A 17,438-nucleotide genomic window follows, 5' to 3' on the forward strand; every position below is an offset into this window, starting at 1 on the left:
CTTTCTTCTTTTATATCATGTTTAAATTACTATTTAGTTTCTTTTTGGCTTCAAAAGCACTATAGGAAATTGTCATTCAAAGTAAAAAATCTTGCTTACTAACTTGGTGTTTTTTTCAGTTCATCTAAAATTTGTTTTTTCTTGTGAACATGATATTCACCCTTGTAATTGTATTTAGTTTGTCAGCTGTGGAATCATTGGAGCGAGCATAGGCAAGTAATTACCCAAAAATGGACCAAGTTCAGTAGTTTTCTTTTTTTTTCAAAAACTTTGTTAGTGAGCTAGGGGATGGTTTCACAACTGTTTAAAACGGATATCAGAGTCTGTGATGCTGGAATAGAGCACAGAGAGCTGCATGATCAGTCTAGAATGAAAGAGCTGATATGCCCGAATGCCACTGTTATTCTGTAGGGTTGAGTTGCAGCCCATTTCCTCCCTAATTAGGCTGCTTGCCTGTTTGCATGTTAGTGCAAGAACTGGAAGAGTTGAAAATTTTCAGTGGGAGAGAAAGAGGAAGAAGGTGAAACCACCTTTTTTGATTTATATGATTGTGAAAATACATCCAGTCCTAGTCCCTCGTCTTTTATCAGAGGAAGATAAATATTTTCATGTTTGAGGTGTTAGGTGTAATAGAATTAAATAAGCACTAAATTATATATGTTTTATTTTGGCTCGGCCCTGGCTTAATGTTTTGTTTGTAGTACTTGGATAGTTTTTGAAAAATGGAAACATTCATAATGTTTTGTGCATGTGTAAATTTGTTCTCCAAGGTAGGTTAATCACTAGAGAACAGAACTTTATGAACCACACAGCTGTTGACTGCCTGCAATGGCCAAAGTTAGTACTGTAACTTTTTTTTTGAGTAGAAGAAAGCAAAGTAAATAGGAGGAAGCAGGAAAACTGGAAGGTCTGTTCTCTTTTAAAAACAATTTTTCTGTTTGGAGAATGTAATTTCAGAACAAGAAATTCTATATTCTCCAGAACCTTTTGATTCATCTTGATTACTTTTCAGTCCACTATACTTGATTCAGGAAGGGGTAAAGAGCCTGAACAACATCAGTCTGACCCAACTGGGTAGAGAAAATGTAGAGGTTTAGATGTATATTTTCAATGTATGTGTTTGGAATGTGTGTAGAACTTGAGGCATGACAGGGAAAGGCTTTAGCTTCAAGTTTCATCCTTAAAATGATTCCTGCTAATTTTTGCCACAGAATCAAATAAGTTTGAAGAATGCAGATGTCTGATTGGCTGAGATTTGACTCTTGATGGAATTCTGCCCTCCTGCATTCAGGTTTTGTGGAACCAAAAGGAGATATTGATAACTATATCTTATAGAGACTTAAATAAAGTTATTCTTGTCCTAAGCATGGGTATTTTAGACTGCTAGATAATGATATTATTTGAGTTGCTATTACAGGGAAGCTTTGTTAATGCTGTATAGAGATAAATACAGCAATGTACATTTCTGTAGTTATTTTAGGTCTCTGCTGATGAGTTGTATTTTTACATTATCTTGAAAATGATCAAGCCATGAAAATCATGGCCACAGCTGTAAGCAGCTTGAGTGGGACCAAGAAGAGGGTACTAATATGTTGTGTTTCTGTTTGCTTGACAAAGTTGAGCGTGCTCATCTCTCATACACTTTGACTCATTCTGTTGGTGTATGCTTGGCCCATTGCCTGTAACTATCACAGAAAATTAATCTTAACAAGTTAAAAAAAGAAAAGAAACCATGCCACTTCCACTCCATACCTTTCCCCAGCATCATGGCTGGTCACATTATGTGGCAGTCTTCCAAATATTGCAGCCACTGTTAAGGAATGAATGTAATAATTCACATCTAGTTCTAAGGTGCAGCTGAATTTGTAAACACCTTTCTGCCTCTGACAGAACAAGTCTTTTTCTGCAGCATATTTGTGATTAAAGGTGTAGCCTTCATGCTACTTACTGCAATAAATGTCTCAGTCCCCTGTGATTCCTGAGCATGTAGTAATCCACTGAATGCAAGAATCTTTACCATGCTTGGGAGAGGGTGTGTTATTTAGTCCCATAGTCCTAATTTTAAGGAAAAGAGGTATTATCCACTTCCATTTTGCAATGGGGAAATTGCAGTACAGGGCTTGACTGACCAAACTCACAGAGTAAGTCATCTGGAAGCTAATAACTGAACCCAGATTCACAGACTTCTTCACTTATGTGTTTTTAACCACAGAAGTATCTTCTCTTTTTTCTTTGTGGATGACATTGTACATAAAAGGAAGCTGTCAAGCTCTGTGCAGTCAAAATATGACCTACTTCGACTTTGGTTCTTTCTCATTGCGGAAATTTACTGCTTGACATTTTTCAAAAACAAGTGTTGCATTGACTAGAAAATATGTATTGAGCAAAAAAATCCATCCATTGTTCAAAGCAAGACAATATTTAAACATACCCTATGTTATGTTACAGCTGTGTGAAATGCAGTGCTTAGTGTTCCAGTGGTAGGAGAAAGTGGGGATGTCTACATGACCAAGCTATTTTAGAGGAGACAATATTTTACAATTAGGAATCTATTTTCAAAATAATTTTAAAAATTAGACTAAAGAGATTTTGCCTTTCTTTAGGGCAGCAAATATTGTTTCCTTTTTAAGGTGAGTGGAATATGGAAATTTAAAAAGTCATAGCAGTCTGTTTTTACAAGGTTTCTGGATTTCCCCATTATCTCATAATGTAAAGTAGATTTTTTTTGAAATTGTTAGTTATCAAACATAATGAATTTACTGGTAAGGTGCTCTTACAAATTTTAACCTACCAAAATCTTGAAGTTGCTTTTTTTATTAATTGCTTTTTCTTCACATGCAGTATTTGTTCTCAGCTTTGTACCTTGAACTTGCAGACTTGTTTAGAAACAAGCTGATGGTATTTTGATTTTATTTTTAAAGGAAAACAGCTACTTCCCTTATCCAATAGTGTCCACAGTGGAGTGGGGCAGACGCTGTGGCAGCCTCCTGGAGACACCTCCAACCTGGTCCGCATGAGAAACCAGTCCCTGGGACAATCTGCTCCTTCCCTTACTGCTGGTTTGGTGAGTGGCTCTGGGCATTTGTGCTATAAAAAGTGATCCTGTGCTTTAGTTTTTACCTTGTTTCCCCTGTTCCTGCTCAGTGAAAGCAGCATTTTGCCCCTGTGGAACTTCTTAGGCTACAGGGTGAACCAGGAAGAGAATATTCATCCTGCTTTAGACAGAAAGCAGGAAAAGATGTGTGTTAAAGAATAATTACTTTTTGGGGACATTCCTTCTCAAGGCCACTTCAGCTGCCTGATGCCTGAATGAATTATCACTGGAAGTCTAAGAGATGTGAGCTTGGCAACCCAACCATTTCAAACAAGTTTAACTGGGAAGCAGCTTTCTGAATATCTACTTTTGCCTGTTTTGCTAGGGAGTAGCTAGGGGGATGAATCTGAAAAGGATAACTCTTATGTCCAAGTAACTGAAGAGCTGAAACTGACATATGCTCTTCTTTGTGGTTTCTCTCAAAAGGTTTTGGTAAAAAACCTTTGGGAAAATATTTTTCAGGAATGTTGCATCTGCTAAATTAACATTTTCTGAGAAAAGAGTGTTCTGTATGGGGACACACATTCAGGTGGCTACAGTCAAGTCTGAACTGCACACAAAAAAGAACACATGTTTGTTTGTTTTCCTTATTATCTATAAAAATCTAAAATCAGTGACATGTGAGGAGAAGAAAAATCCAAGGGTAGGAAAAGACAGTTATTTGTGAGCAGGCATATATGCAACAGAAATTGTTGGTAAATAGTAGATTGAAGCCAAAGTTGAAATGGTTTTTTTGCTGAACATCTACAGACTTATTTATATAACAAGTTTTACTCAAGTAAAGTTTTACTCAAGAGGAATTGTGGTGTGTGCTACTTATAATGCTGCAAGTAACTGGGTAAATTTATGTTACACTGTAAGACTGCTTAGAAGCAATGACCCCTTAAGTAAAAGGGTGTACCTTGGATAAAGCCCTGAGAATTTTTTGGGGGTTCCTAGACAGTTTGGCACCACCAGGTTATGAAAGGAAACTTAAATCTTTAAGGTTCAAAAAGCCACACATTTGTGTTACAACTAATTTTGATTTCACAATGAAGTAATTGTAGCCTTGACATTTTCAGACATGTTACTATATTGAAATTCTTCTGATTTGATTTAATTGTGTTGTGTCTTAATTTGGTGCCTGTTCAGTGTTTGCCTTAAATTTATGCTCTCACCAGTACTAAATTCAGTGGTAACAGAAAGGGAGAATGTTCACATGAACTTGGCTAGAAGTACTTATCTGAGGGGGATTAGGAAAAGTAATATGTTAAAACACAGGCCTGTTCTCTAGAGGCTGATAAATGCCTTGAAGCTTCATAGCTTAGGTTAATGAAAATAACTGTGCTTTAAAACAAAGCACTAATTCTCAGATATTTAATTTGGAGTACGAGGCTGTTGCTTAACAGCTGTGTGCAGCTCAGCGAGCTGCAGATGTTTGCATGTTACAATTCTGCATATTACTCATATTATACCCTGTGTTTTCAGTTTGTGCTGTCTATCAAATGTTCTGGTATAAAACACAATGCCAATGAGTTATTTTAAAATAATTTCAAATTCTCTGTTTCCTAAGTAAGGCAGAGAAATTAATCTCTAAATCCAATTTTTCTTCCTCTGCGATGGTGTTTAGGTGTTGAACAATATGGTCACTTTCCTATCTCTGTATATTCTCTGATGGGATGTGTGTTTCATTACAGTTGCAGTTAATTAAGCCTAGACATTACAAATTTTTATGTGAAGTGGGTTTCAAAAGCAGTGACTAAAGAACATCACAAGATGAACACCTAATTAAATGCAGTGAGTCCTGAGATTTTGGAGCCACTTACATGTTTGCAGCTGTTTTAATATGCTTGTGGTACTGAAATACATTTCACAAATTAGAATAGCAAAAGGTCTCTTGCCAGTATAATTAATCTCCTTTGAAGAACAGCTCTATTAAGAGATGAGTAAGTTCAGTAATGCAGAGTATGATTTTTAATATGTCAGCCTTGACTGCTAGAGCATTTAATTCTTCTATTATTTGTTATAATACAGTAGTTGGAATGCTAGAGAGAAGTGGAATGTGATTTAGGAAAGCCAGGAAAGCTGTGTGCATTGTTTCTGCTCCCTCTTTCTGGTTCTGCAGGTATCAAAGATTTTCCTTTGCTAGATTGCTTTGTGGCATTCAGTAATGTGTTTTTTCACTTTCTAACCACTACTAATCCTACAGATTATTTACCGTGCTTAAATTGCTTTTCCTCTTTAAAATATTCACAAAGTGAAAAAATAAGTTAACAACAGCAAATCTACAGAAATTAGTTTTCAGTTTCTGAAACAAGCCTGATAGCTAGGCTACTTATCAGCAATGACTCCAGAACTGGGAACACATCAAATTCTAACTTGCTAAACTATATAAACACAATTTATTGTTGGGCAGGATCTTTCAGCTCATACACGTGTGATAATCTGGATTAATGTGCCTGCACAGCAGTTGCCACCAGGTCCTTGATTTGAGAAAGGAGCCAGGGCAGAGTGAACACTGAGTGCTGTCATTGTGGAATGAAAGGTGTTGATCTGATCTGTGTGCCTTCTAAATATATGTGAGGATTTTAGAGGATGACCTCCAGCTCATCATCTACCTTAAGACAAATGGCTCTGATCCTATGAGATTGAATTCTGCTGGGGAGTATCCTATTTAAGACTTTAAATCCCTAAGATAGCTGAGGAAGTAATCAGAGGAAAGCACATAAAGCATCCTCGTGGGCAGCTCAGTGGTATTTCCTGCTGTCAAGACCCAAATACACTAAAAAATTTGGTTGCAGGGAATATGTATGGAGCGCACATTTAAGGAACAGAAGGGTAATTTTATAGAAAATTTCTTTTGACTTAGTTTTGGGGGTTTATCTGAGATCTTACCCTGTCATAAAAAGATTTAGACCTTGGACTGTGGTTTTTTAAGGGAGGTCACAGAATCCCAGAATACACTGAGTTGGAAGGGACCCACAAGGATCATTGAGTCCAACTCCTGGCTCTGTGCAGGACACCCCAGGAGTCACCCCATGTTCTTGGGGGTGTTATCTGAACACTTCTGGAATTCAGACAGCCTTGGTGCTGCAGCTGATACCCTGTGGAGCCTGTTCCAGTGCTCAGCCTCCTCTGGGTGAAAAACTCCTTCCTGATATCTGACCTAAACCTCTCTTGACCCAGCTTCATCCTCTTTCCTTGAGTCCCATCACTGGTGATGCAAAAGATCAGTTATGTGGGTGCATTCTCTTATGAAGAAAGGCATAGAGAGCATCAGGGTTTCTAAATTTTAGAAAGGAAAACGACCTTGTGAAGAGATGGTTGTGATTGTTGTAGAGGTAGATTGGGAGTGTCTTTCTTGCAACTGTTAATTTTGACAAAACACAATGTGAATGCAACTGATTGCCAGGAGCAATGCCATAAGGTGCTAGTATTCCATAGCTGAGCATTTGTTGGTGGGCAAGGGGTGACTTTCCTCTCATTTTCATTAAGGACAGGATGCTTAACTAGAGCACTACACTAATGCTGAATATGCTTTTTTATTTGTGAAGAGAGATTCTCTGTGTGTGTCCCATGTCCTGGCCCCTCACAGAGACTTTATTTGTGAAGAGAGATTCTGTGTGTGTGTGTTTGTGTGTGTGTCCCATGTCCTGGCCCCTCACAGAGAGCATCTCAAGCACCCTCTCGAGGGTTTTGTGAAAGAAACATCTGATAATGTGCAACCCATTAATAAGGACTACGTCTCTTATGCATTACTCACCATCTAATGCCTGGAAAAGTTTGGGATGTTCCAGGAATAAGAAACCATGCATGTTCCTTCTGCCAACTGTGGCGATAGGAAAACGTTTGAAGAAGCCTGTCAGTGGAAACTTAGATATGTTTGTGAAAGAGATTTTGAAATTATTTTTTAAAATACTTACAAACTCTAATTTTCTGAGGTGCTTCCAGTACTGAACTGAAATTTGTGGTACTCCCTGAACTGAAAAACTGGACATAATTTTTGTAAATAAGGTTGAGGGTTTCAGCTGGGTGGTAGCAGTTCTATTTAGTGTAAACTTTCTTCCTTATATTCTGGGATATATTATGGGATGTGGTCAGAGCCATTTCTTCATCTTCAGAGATGAAGGCTGCTGACTAAGCAGTGGGTGCTCTGTTAATCCTCTGATGTCAGACTTGTAAGATTTCCTTGTAGAGTCAGTCTCATCTTCACAGGATAATTTCAAATGCCTTAGGGTTTTACATTTACTTCCAAACAGAGTGGAAGTTGAAACAAACTGAAATAATTGCATATTCATTGTGATTGAACACAGTGCCAGAGAGTTAATCTTTCCCTCATCTTGTTCTAGAAGAAATGGTTAAAAACCCAAGCCTCTTAGATTTTGAATAATGATCTGGAGGGTGGAAAAGCTCAAATGCAGAGATTTGAAACAACTCTCAACTGAAGAAGTTCCTCTGTGGAACAACACTTGGTGTGACTTATTGTGAACATTCAGTTCCCCAAACTGTGTGGATTAGGCAATGCTGAGTGGAATGGGGAGAAGGGGTCACCCTTGTGGTGTTGGGCCTTGGCTCGGTGTGTGCTGGGAGCCCGGGAACAGACAGACCTCACACTGTGGTACCTTTGGTCTCCAAGCTGGGGTACGCTTTTTAGATGTAGGAGATAATTAAATTGACATTTTATTATCTAAATTTTTGCTCCTTTTTTTTGGTTTACATTTCATATTACATATATTAGGAATAAAATAAATTGTACCCAATATATAAAGTTCCCCATATAGCATATTTCCTATGTGCAGGATGCTGTTTATTAAAAAGAAAATTAAAATTTGTATTGTTCCTGGCTATGAGGAAGAGTGGCAAATTTGCTACAGGTTTGAGTTAGTGAGTGGGATTATTACAAGGTGGGGGAGTCCCTTTGGGTTCCTGTGGAAGTGGGGTCCAAAGGCGGTGCTTTCCTGGAGCCTGTGCAGGGCTCTGTGGAGCTGGGTTGCCATCTGCTGGTGCGCAGGGGCTGGGGACGGGAACTGGCAACTCCACCATCCAATGAATTTTTGTCAAACGTCTTTAGGACCCCGTAATCATCAGTGATTTTACAGCAGGGCTGTTTTCTTTCTGGGATCGTGTCCCACAGCAATCCCTTGTTAATAACCGCCCTTTTAGCTGGAGCATGAATTCGCTTTGTAATGCCGTGCCGTGGTTTGCAGCATCCTTTTTATGGTAACAGAGACATGATGGCTGGGACATTTACGAATTAAAAAAATAATTTTAAAAAAGAAAATATTATAAAAAGTATTTGTGGCCGATTCTAGAAATAAAACGGGGAATGTTTTTGTGGCGGCTGTGTGAGCTGCGCCTCGGCCTGGCCTGGCGGTGGCGCTGCAGCCCCGGGCGTCTGCCGGGCCGCGCTCCCACAGGGAATGTCGGCCTGGCTCTGGGGCAGCCGGGCTGGGCACCGCCGTGTTTCCCGCAGCTGAAGGAGGCCTTAATTCTGTGTTGTTTGTCAGCTCAGTACGGGGATTCATAATTCAAGAGGCCTGGCGAAGTGCGGTGGAGCTAGAAGTTCCAGCTTCAAAACCCCTCCTAGTTATAAAGGGAAATTCCATCTCCACAAGTCCTGCTTAGCCCCCAGCGCTTTAATGGGTTTGCTGTTTATTATTTAGTGGTTATTAAACCTCAGGTAGGGCTGTTAGACTCACAGGGATGAGGTCTTGGAAGGAGTGGGGCTGGCAGGCACCAGGTACAACACCTGCTCTCCCACCTCTCTGCTCCTTATGTGTGCTGGCAGTGAGGTGAGGGCATAAAGCTTGGAGCTCCACCTCACAAAATAATTAGATATAATCTCTTTTAATTGAAAAATGCAGCACGAGTTCAGGGACAAATCATTAATGCCAGTCGTGCGTAGTGCTACCTCCTGTGGAGTGCCTGGATACTTATTACAAAAGCAGGCGTTTGAATCTGATGGGAAAACTTCAATAACATTTGTGTCTTCTAAAACACACAGCTGCTCTTTTCCCAAAATGTTTTGTCAGAGATAATGTTACTTTTAGTTTGCATTTTAGACGGCAACATGTTGACTATTTAAATGTTGCTCAATACAGATAAAAATAGTTTTGTTTAAGAATAATCCTGAAAGTAATGGGTGATGAAGGCCAAAAATTATTTCATTTTTTAATTTACTATTAGGGAGTAGAGAACATTCAATACTTGACTGTACAAGTAGGATTTAATATTTTTATGTTGGTAGAAATGGAAAAGACAGCAGGAACTATGGCTGCATGAATGAAGGGATTTTATTACTGTTTGAAGGCATGGAAATTGCATTTTAAATTGGCAGTTGTAATAACCTGAGTTAGGAAGTTAAGTGGATTTCCAAATTAAGACCACGTGTGAAGTCCAAGTTTGTGCATACTAATTAGATATTTGCATGGACATGCAAATGCTGCAGGGTCTGTTGGTGAATCTTTGGGGACATTATCAATTTTGGAATTTGGGCAGGGCCTGAGAAAGAAGTATGGAGCAAGTTCTAGACATTTGGCAGTGTTTAGAGTGCTTGCAGGGACTTACCTTTGTCACAGCTTTTAAGGTGTCTCTGGTAGGAAACCAAAAATGGATGTGCTGTGACTCTGTGTTTTCATGATACATTCAGGACCCTTGCTTCACACTGGCATCCAAAACTGATAGTCCTGTGATTGGTTTTTCACTAGGAAACTTCATTCTGAATAATTCATGTGAAGAACAGAAAATTTTTGTGATAAACTCTGTACTAAAGTTATATTTACTATGTAGTGCATATTACTAAAGCACAGTCAGCATCTTGCTCTGAAGAAACTTCAGCATATTACTTAAAACACAGTCAGCATCTTTTTGCTCACTTCAGTTAAGTGAATTCCATTTTGGAGTGGACTCATTGGCTTAAAGGAGGTTTTCATATTTGAAAGAAAATGTGAACACCCTTCTGTGTAACCTGAGGCTTGTCATTGTAGGAAATATGAATTCATAAAACTTGCCTTGTGATAATTGTTAGGCACTAGACTGTCAGTTTGAATGATTGCAGTTCTCATTATCTTCAGATGCTGCATGTTATTTTTTTGTCTGTGAATATGTTGAATTGATTTTTGGCACATGCAGTCACTTCTCTTCCTGACAGCAGCACTATTGTAGGTGTAAAGTGAGAAACTGCTGTAGTGTGCATGGAAAATTAGCTATTTTGCTTGGGGAACTATGGGAACTTAAAACATAAGTGTCTCTGGTAGGAAACCAAGACTGTCAGAACACACTCTGTTGAAGAGTGAGGCTTTGTTCCTTGAGTGTTGTTCTGTGGCTCTCAATGACCTCTCTATAAACACATACTGATGTACACAATGAAAGTTCTGGGTTTTAATTTAAAGTAGTTTGCTGGTTTTTTGGCAGATATTTCCATATAAAGGTACTGTGAGATGTCTGCATTTAGTATTTAATATGGCTGTCTTCTGTGTCTGGTAATACCTCTTGAAATAGTTTCCTAGGATGTGGTAATAGGAGGATGGGTCTTAAAATATGAAGTAGTTTGTTTGCTTAAGTTTCAAGCTGCTTTCTTTCAGAAATGCAAACTGTTTTGAGCCTTAGGACATTTATAAGAATCCCCTGTAGCATTTTGACTAAGCAAAAGCTTTGGATGTGCTCTGTAATTAGTAGCATAATCCTCCATGTTTGGCTGCCACTTTTTGTTTGGTCTGTTTTCCTGCACCGTGTCACTTTGGTTTATCCAAGCCATGCAATGTGTCTTTCCAGCAATCCTTTTTCAGCCCCAGAGAGACAGTGATTGTTTATTTTACCACTTTCAGGACAGTGGGAATACAGAGGTTTGTGTGCATCACCTCTGAAGAGCTGCAGCTCACAGTCTTTCCTAGGAGTTAATCTGCAATCCTTATTGCCTCGAGATTACCAGGGTGGGAGAGGTGAAATCTCTTGGCAGAGATAAGGGTAGCCTTGTAAGTGAAACACAAGCCCGGGACTTATGCAACAACGCTGATATCTGAACTTTGATAAGCTCAGGTACAGAGAGGTTCAGCCCCTTGGTCACCTGAAGAGCTGAAAGTAAAGCACGTCTCGCAGATTTTCTGTAAACCTCACTTTATTAATGTTTAGCAGATGTTTGCAGCTCAAATGGATGGTGCTGTGGAATAATTTATTGCTGCAGTCACTGTATATAGTGTAGAGTATAATTTTCTTATTTCTGATTGTGTTCATATTTAGATTTTCAAGTCAGTTGTTGAAGAGCCGAGGCATGCCATTATCTCTTACCTGCCCTTGCTGGGTTATTATTGCTAACCCGAGCATTTCCACATTAATTGTGAGTTTCAGACTCTTCCCTGGTGGGAACTGCAGAGTCCTTGTGGTGTGAGAACATGAGGTATGAAGTCAGAATAACCAATATATTACCAAGCTTGATTTAGAGTCAATATCTCTAGTTCTTCCCTTTGTCAACAAAAAATAGGACAACATAATGGCCAGGCTTCTTTTTTTCTTTCCCCAAATTGTTGTTTAATATAGGAATAGATGAGAAGAATTCCTCTATTGTGGCATTTTGGATTGATCAGAATTATTTTCACTGAAAGCAGTTGTGGCCAACTAAGCACAAATAGTGTAAAATTTGCTGAGAGGGTGCCTTACTGACTGAGGGGCTTCTGCTTTTGTTGTTTATTGCAGTGACCAAGTTTCCGTTAAAAAAAACAAGATTCTGTGTTCATCATGAATATAAAACGCTTGTCATGTTGAGACTATAGTGTGAGTATGCAAAAATATGTCAGTGTGAACTCTCAGCTATTTGGCAAAGGGCAATGTTTATAGAAGAGGATTGAAAGATGTGCAGGGTTTCAGATCTGTCATAAAAGAATGTGAAATGTAATTAACCTAAAATAACCTTTAAAATATTTTTTGAGCCTGATAAATTAAATGAGCTGTTGAGATAACTTAATGAGAGATTTTAATTTTATACCTTAAATAATATCCTATTAAAATCCTCAAGATTTTGCTTTGTGATGGAATCCACTGAGATTTATATTTTCACAATGACCTCATGATTCAGTAACATTGTTAATATATTTGGTGCATATTTGAGGGTAAGGTCTAGGTTAATGGCAGCATTTATTCTTTGAGTGCTTGAAGCCACAAAGCTCTAATTGAAGATTGGAATGTTCAAACCTCATTATTTTAATGTGGTCATACAGTGTAGTGACACTTAAAGTAGTTATATGATGAACTCCTATGGCAGGGTTCATAATTTGTCCATGAAAACAAATTATTATGTGAAACTTCGAATTAAAATTCTCTGCCTTGGAGTTTAAATAAAACATGAAACTTCAGGTCTAACACAGCTTCTGTATTTGTCTTTGCTCAAATTAGCAACAAGCATTTGCATACCTTTAACACAGAGAATTCTGCTGTGAATTGTTTACACAAAGTTACAGGGCATGCACTGAATCTCTCACACAAAGCTGCCTCGGTAGGTGCAGTGAGATGTTTCTGTTTCAGGCAGTTAAGCCTGCAGAGGTACTTTTGGCAAATCTGCATCTCAAATTTTCTAAATATTGAAGTAATTGAAATAATTTACTGGATGAGCTGTTGTCAAGGAAAATACATGCAGTGCTTATCACAGTGTCAGGAATCCAGGGGCTGGAGACAAAGGTCCGAATGTTCATTCCTGCTTGCATTTCATCAGTGCTGCCAGCCTTGGTTAGGGCAGTTTGCACACTGGGCTGCCTCCACTCTGAGCTAGATCCTTTTAAGACCTTCCTACCTCTTCAGTGTTCCTAAGGTCTCCTTTCCCTCCTGTCCTCTCCCAGAAGTGTTTGTTTTTCTCCATGGCTTTCCCTACCCCCCCCAAAAAAACCTCTCCACAGTAAAATTCGGTTCTTAATACTTGATGATAGCCACAAAATTCTGGCTAATTGTGAATTTGAGCTGCTTTATGCGCACATATACTTCTACTGTGACCTCCTTAGTTCCTCTCCACTGTCAGCTCTTTGGGCTATGGGCCAGTCTGGGAACTGTGAGCACTGTAGAGTTGTATCTTGTACTGCAGCTTTACAGCTGCTCAAAATTTGCTCTCCCTTTTTCTATTGTGCAGTTAATAGTTCTGATACTACCTTTATTTCTTTAGTATCTCCTTGCTAAATGAACAGTGTTCTGAGTCATGGGCTTTTGATCCTCAAGCTCTTTCACCAATGACAGTATGCAACATAAAAGTTTGTGGGTATTATTAAATCTATCAAGAACTATTTGTTTGGTTTTAGGTAAGGTTCTGATGTTTTGCCTTGAAATTCATCTATCAAATATTTTCTTTTAAAAGTAAAATGTAGAGTGTTATGAATTTGAAATGCATAAATTTCTTATCAAAGTTAATACTTGAATCTTATTAGAATGAAATAGGCTAATGAAAGGGAAGTTTGGCAAGATAAATGATTAGGTGTTTGAAAGGCAAGAGGAACAATGTGTAATATGGCAAACATGCAGAACTCTCTGAATGGAGAGGAAAAGAGCTATGTCAGCATTGCCTGATTATATTGATCAGGCGTCAGCATCAATCCTGATTAAACAGGCAGTTGTTTAAAGTGGTACTTTTGACAGTGACGTCTTTTATTTTCTATATGATTACTAGCCTGCTGACATGTTTACTTTCTCAATGTAATTTACATACAGTGTTTAGAATGTTGCTGACTGAGAAACAGTTGAATTATACAAGGCAGAGTAAAAAGAAAATCAGACCTCCTTATAGCTGAAATAAACATGTATGAATATCAGGTAATACCTACAAACAAACCAGTTGATTTATGTACCAACTTAATTCTAGGAGAGCACTCTAATAAATTGAACGGCTTGCTTATCTTCTTTTTTTATGATAAAGGTGATTCAGAAATCAGTTTATATATACACATATATATACACACACACATACATATGTATATATATATATATATGAAATTTAAAAAGAAAATGGCTGCAAATGTTTGTATAAATGAGAGTTGCTGATTATGATACAGGTGATTTAGAAATCAGTTTATATATACACATATATACATACACACATACATATGTATATATATATATGAAATTTAAAAAGAAAATGGCTGCAAATGTTTGTATAAATGAGAGTTGCTGAAACCCTTGGGAGACCCTGTTCCATGTGGTTTATTGTCAGACAAATCTGTGGTATCAGCTTCCCAGGGAAAGTGTGAAGAATGGATTAAAAACCATTTAAGGGTGCTTGGCCATTAAACTTGGGTCTGCAATGAAGTGATAGATATCTCTTACAATTCTAATTGCTGGATTTCTCTGTTTTTCCATAAGCAAAAGGTGAACTGCTCTTTCCCCTGGCTTACTATAAATTGTAGTAATTCCAAGGGAAAGGTATGATGGTGCTTAGCTTCTTCAGTGGAGTACATTAATGATGCATGCCCTTCCATCTGCTGTTGGATTTCTTTTTGTCCCATTATCAACAAGGATTTTATCATCAAGCTTTGCCTCCAATGAGTGTAATCTCCATCTGAGAATAGTCATGGACAGTTGTTCGTAATGGTCAGCTCCATTTTTCCTTGCACATCAGGAAACATCCCCAGTAGTTTGGGTGTTCAGAAGTAGGTAACCATGGAGCAAGCCATGAAAGGTTGTTTGAGCTCCATTTTGTGTTATGTAAAAAGGATAAAGCTGATTTAACTCCATTTCACCTAAGTTACATTATTGAGCTTATGCTTTGTGCTATAAGCCTCTGTTCCATGTTGAGTCCCCCAGTTCAGAGTAGTGGAAATCATATAATAATGCTCACTGCCCATAAGTGTAATTACCACACTACTGTATGTTTTACAGATAATTAATCCCTTAAAATGCTCAAATTCTGTCATGACTGTGCTGAGGACTGCCTGTCTCATTCCCATGCAGTTCTGTGCCCAATATCCTGTCCTCAGACTGCATGGGAAGGGTTGTGGAGGCTGGGACTGTGGCTGGGTGGTGCTGCATGTTTAAAGACCCTGCTGTCTGCTCCCTTTTGAAACAGGCAAAGCACACACCACCAAGCCTTGAAGCTTGGGTCTAATTAAGATGTATTAATTGTGGGGCCTGTATTACCCTCTGCATGGCAGGGGATGCTGACTGCAGTGTGCTGAGGAGGATTGGACACCCTGGAAGAAAATGTTAGTGGGAGAATTCACTTGCTTCTGTGTAGACTGGGCACATGCCATGCTGAGACATGATGAGAGCAGACTTTACATGTTCAGTGATGGCTTCAAGCTCTAGCAAAGATCCCGTGGGAGGAGGAGATATTTGTGTCCTTATCACTCCTCAGTTCTGGTTCAAAAGGTAAGTCAAAAAAACCACCCGAAAAGCTGAAATAGAAGTAGAGGTATGCAAAGTTAAAAACAGTAAAAAAACAACCTGCTCTGAGTTTCAAAAAGATGAACCAATTTAGAAAGAGAAGTGTGAAGAACAGGGAACATCAGTGAAGAGACCTGCATCTTTATAGTCTTCACAGAATTGAATTATGTTCCCTACCCTACCTATGAATAAGAATTAAGAATGGTTAAAAGGAAAGCAGGAGGATGAGGAACAGACCAAAGTAGGTTGTTAATTCAGTGAGTAAAAGCAGAAAATGACACAGCTTTAAAATAATTCAAAGATGAAATGTGTGAACTACTATTTGTGCTGTATAGCCAATTGCTTAAAATAGTCAGAGGACTGGAAAATGGCAAATTGAGTACCAGTATTTGAAAAAAGGGATCCATGAGAGATTAATGGAGTTAAAATTGCAGATGTTCCCTTCATGCTGTAGTTGCCTAAATCCTAATTCCTGTGAGTGTAATTTACCATTTGGTTGCATTAACACAGTACGTGCACAGAGCAGGTCATTCAGATCACCCTGACAGTGCTGACCTCACTGTTCATACTCTGTTAAAATACATTTGTCATCAGTGGCTTTATTTTTAGGTTACCCGTTGAAATAATAGAATCACAGAATGGTCTGTGTTGGAAGGGACCTTAAAGACCCTTTTGTTCCAACCCCCTGCCATGGGCAGGGACACCTTCCACTAGACCAGGTTGCTCAAAGCTTCATCCAGCCTGGCCTTGAACACTTCCAGAGATGTGATATCCACAACTTCTCTGAGCAACCTGTGCCAGCACCTCCCCACCCTCACAGTGAATAATTTCTTCCTCATATCTAATGTTATATGCATGGCTGTTCTTTTGACATAGAAAGGTCATATTCTCTAGCAATTCTTCTGACAGCTACTTTTAAAAATTCAATTGATTGGCAGGTTCTTAACCCAGAAAGTTTTGCTGTTTCCTAGAGATACATTTTCTTTAGAAATGTAGTTTTCAGTCAAGCTGTAAGCTTGTAACTATTCAGAGCCTGATGTTTACATGTTTACTTGATCAGCAGAGACAGTAATTTAAACAGCCCAACCTCTCCCATCCAAAAGCACCTAAGAACTCTTCTCAGAAGCCACAGGGATTTATTTGTAACCTTTTTTCCCCCCCTATTAAAATCTCAATAACTAATGCTATGATGCTTCTTCTACTTGTTCTTTGGAAAGCCGATACAGGACTGAAATAATTATTTTGCCTTGGACATTGTCCTGGCTGCTCTGAAACCTCCTTGATAATCTGCTTACTTGTTTGGCTGGGCAGGAATGGACTTTGGCTTTTCCTCTGCTTCCTGTTGCAAAAGCAGCTTTGAAGGCAGTTCTGAGAAGGAAAGGGAGCTGCTAGCGTGGGAAATTCAGGAGCACAGGACAGAGCAAATCAGCTACAATCAACTGATAATGCTGATGTCTGATAACTCAGAGGTATATTTAGAATGCTGCTGCTGTTTTCATATTTGTCTTTTGTTGTCCATTGCAGCTCACACTTGCATTTAGTTGCTTTCTACTTCAGTGACTTCGGAAGGAAACCTAAGGAGACAGGGGCTTCTTCAGCTTCATTAACTATTCTGGAAAGAGCTTCTCCTTTCCTTGAATTCCACCTTGCCTGTAGAGATTTGTGTTCTGCTATGAGATAATTCTGTCAATATAGGCTTGTTTACTTTACAACTTCAGCAGTTTTGGAAGGCTCCTTTCGATATTGAAACATCCACCCTTTGCGTTAACAGCAGCATGGAACTGTGAATTGTAACTGATGATTGTCAGTGTTTCTTTATTCTAGGAAGACCTAATGGTTTGGTAGAATTGAATTCTCTGTTTTCTAATGTAGTTTCCTGTGTTAATTGGTTTCTTGCTGGATCCTGTCAGCCTCACTGTGATACCAGCCTTCTGAGAAGCTCATTTAGAAAAGGCTCTCCTCCCTTCATGGAAAGAATTTTCTCTAGGGATGCTGCCAAGTCTCAGAAGACCAA

At 38.8% G+C, this 17,438-nt stretch overlaps 1 protein-coding gene across 11 annotated transcripts in view; it reads left to right on the forward strand.

Moving 5' to 3' along the window:
• Window positions 1-17,438, forward strand: part of MAST2 (microtubule associated serine/threonine kinase 2) — a 204,535-nt gene that overhangs the window by 38,809 nt on the left and 148,288 nt on the right. For 7 of the 11 annotated variants that reach the window (XM_039711644.1, XM_039711653.1, XM_039711640.1 and 4 more), the window contains exon 3: window positions 2,922-3,064. In XM_039711644.1, coding sequence (XP_039567578.1) covers window positions 2,922-3,064 — 143 coding nt within the window. Of the gene's footprint in view, window positions 1-2,921; window positions 3,065-16,823; window positions 16,894-17,438 lie in introns of those variants that run through there. The other 4 variants (XM_039711645.1, XM_039711649.1, XM_039711651.1 and 1 more) reach the window with 3 other exon arrangements.

This window comes from Passer montanus, unplaced genomic scaffold (assembly GCF_014805655.1).
Source record: "Passer montanus isolate IOZ18808 unplaced genomic scaffold, ASM1480565v1 scaffold25, whole genome shotgun sequence".
NCBI classification, from domain to species: Eukaryota; Metazoa; Chordata; class Aves; order Passeriformes; family Passeridae; genus Passer; species Passer montanus.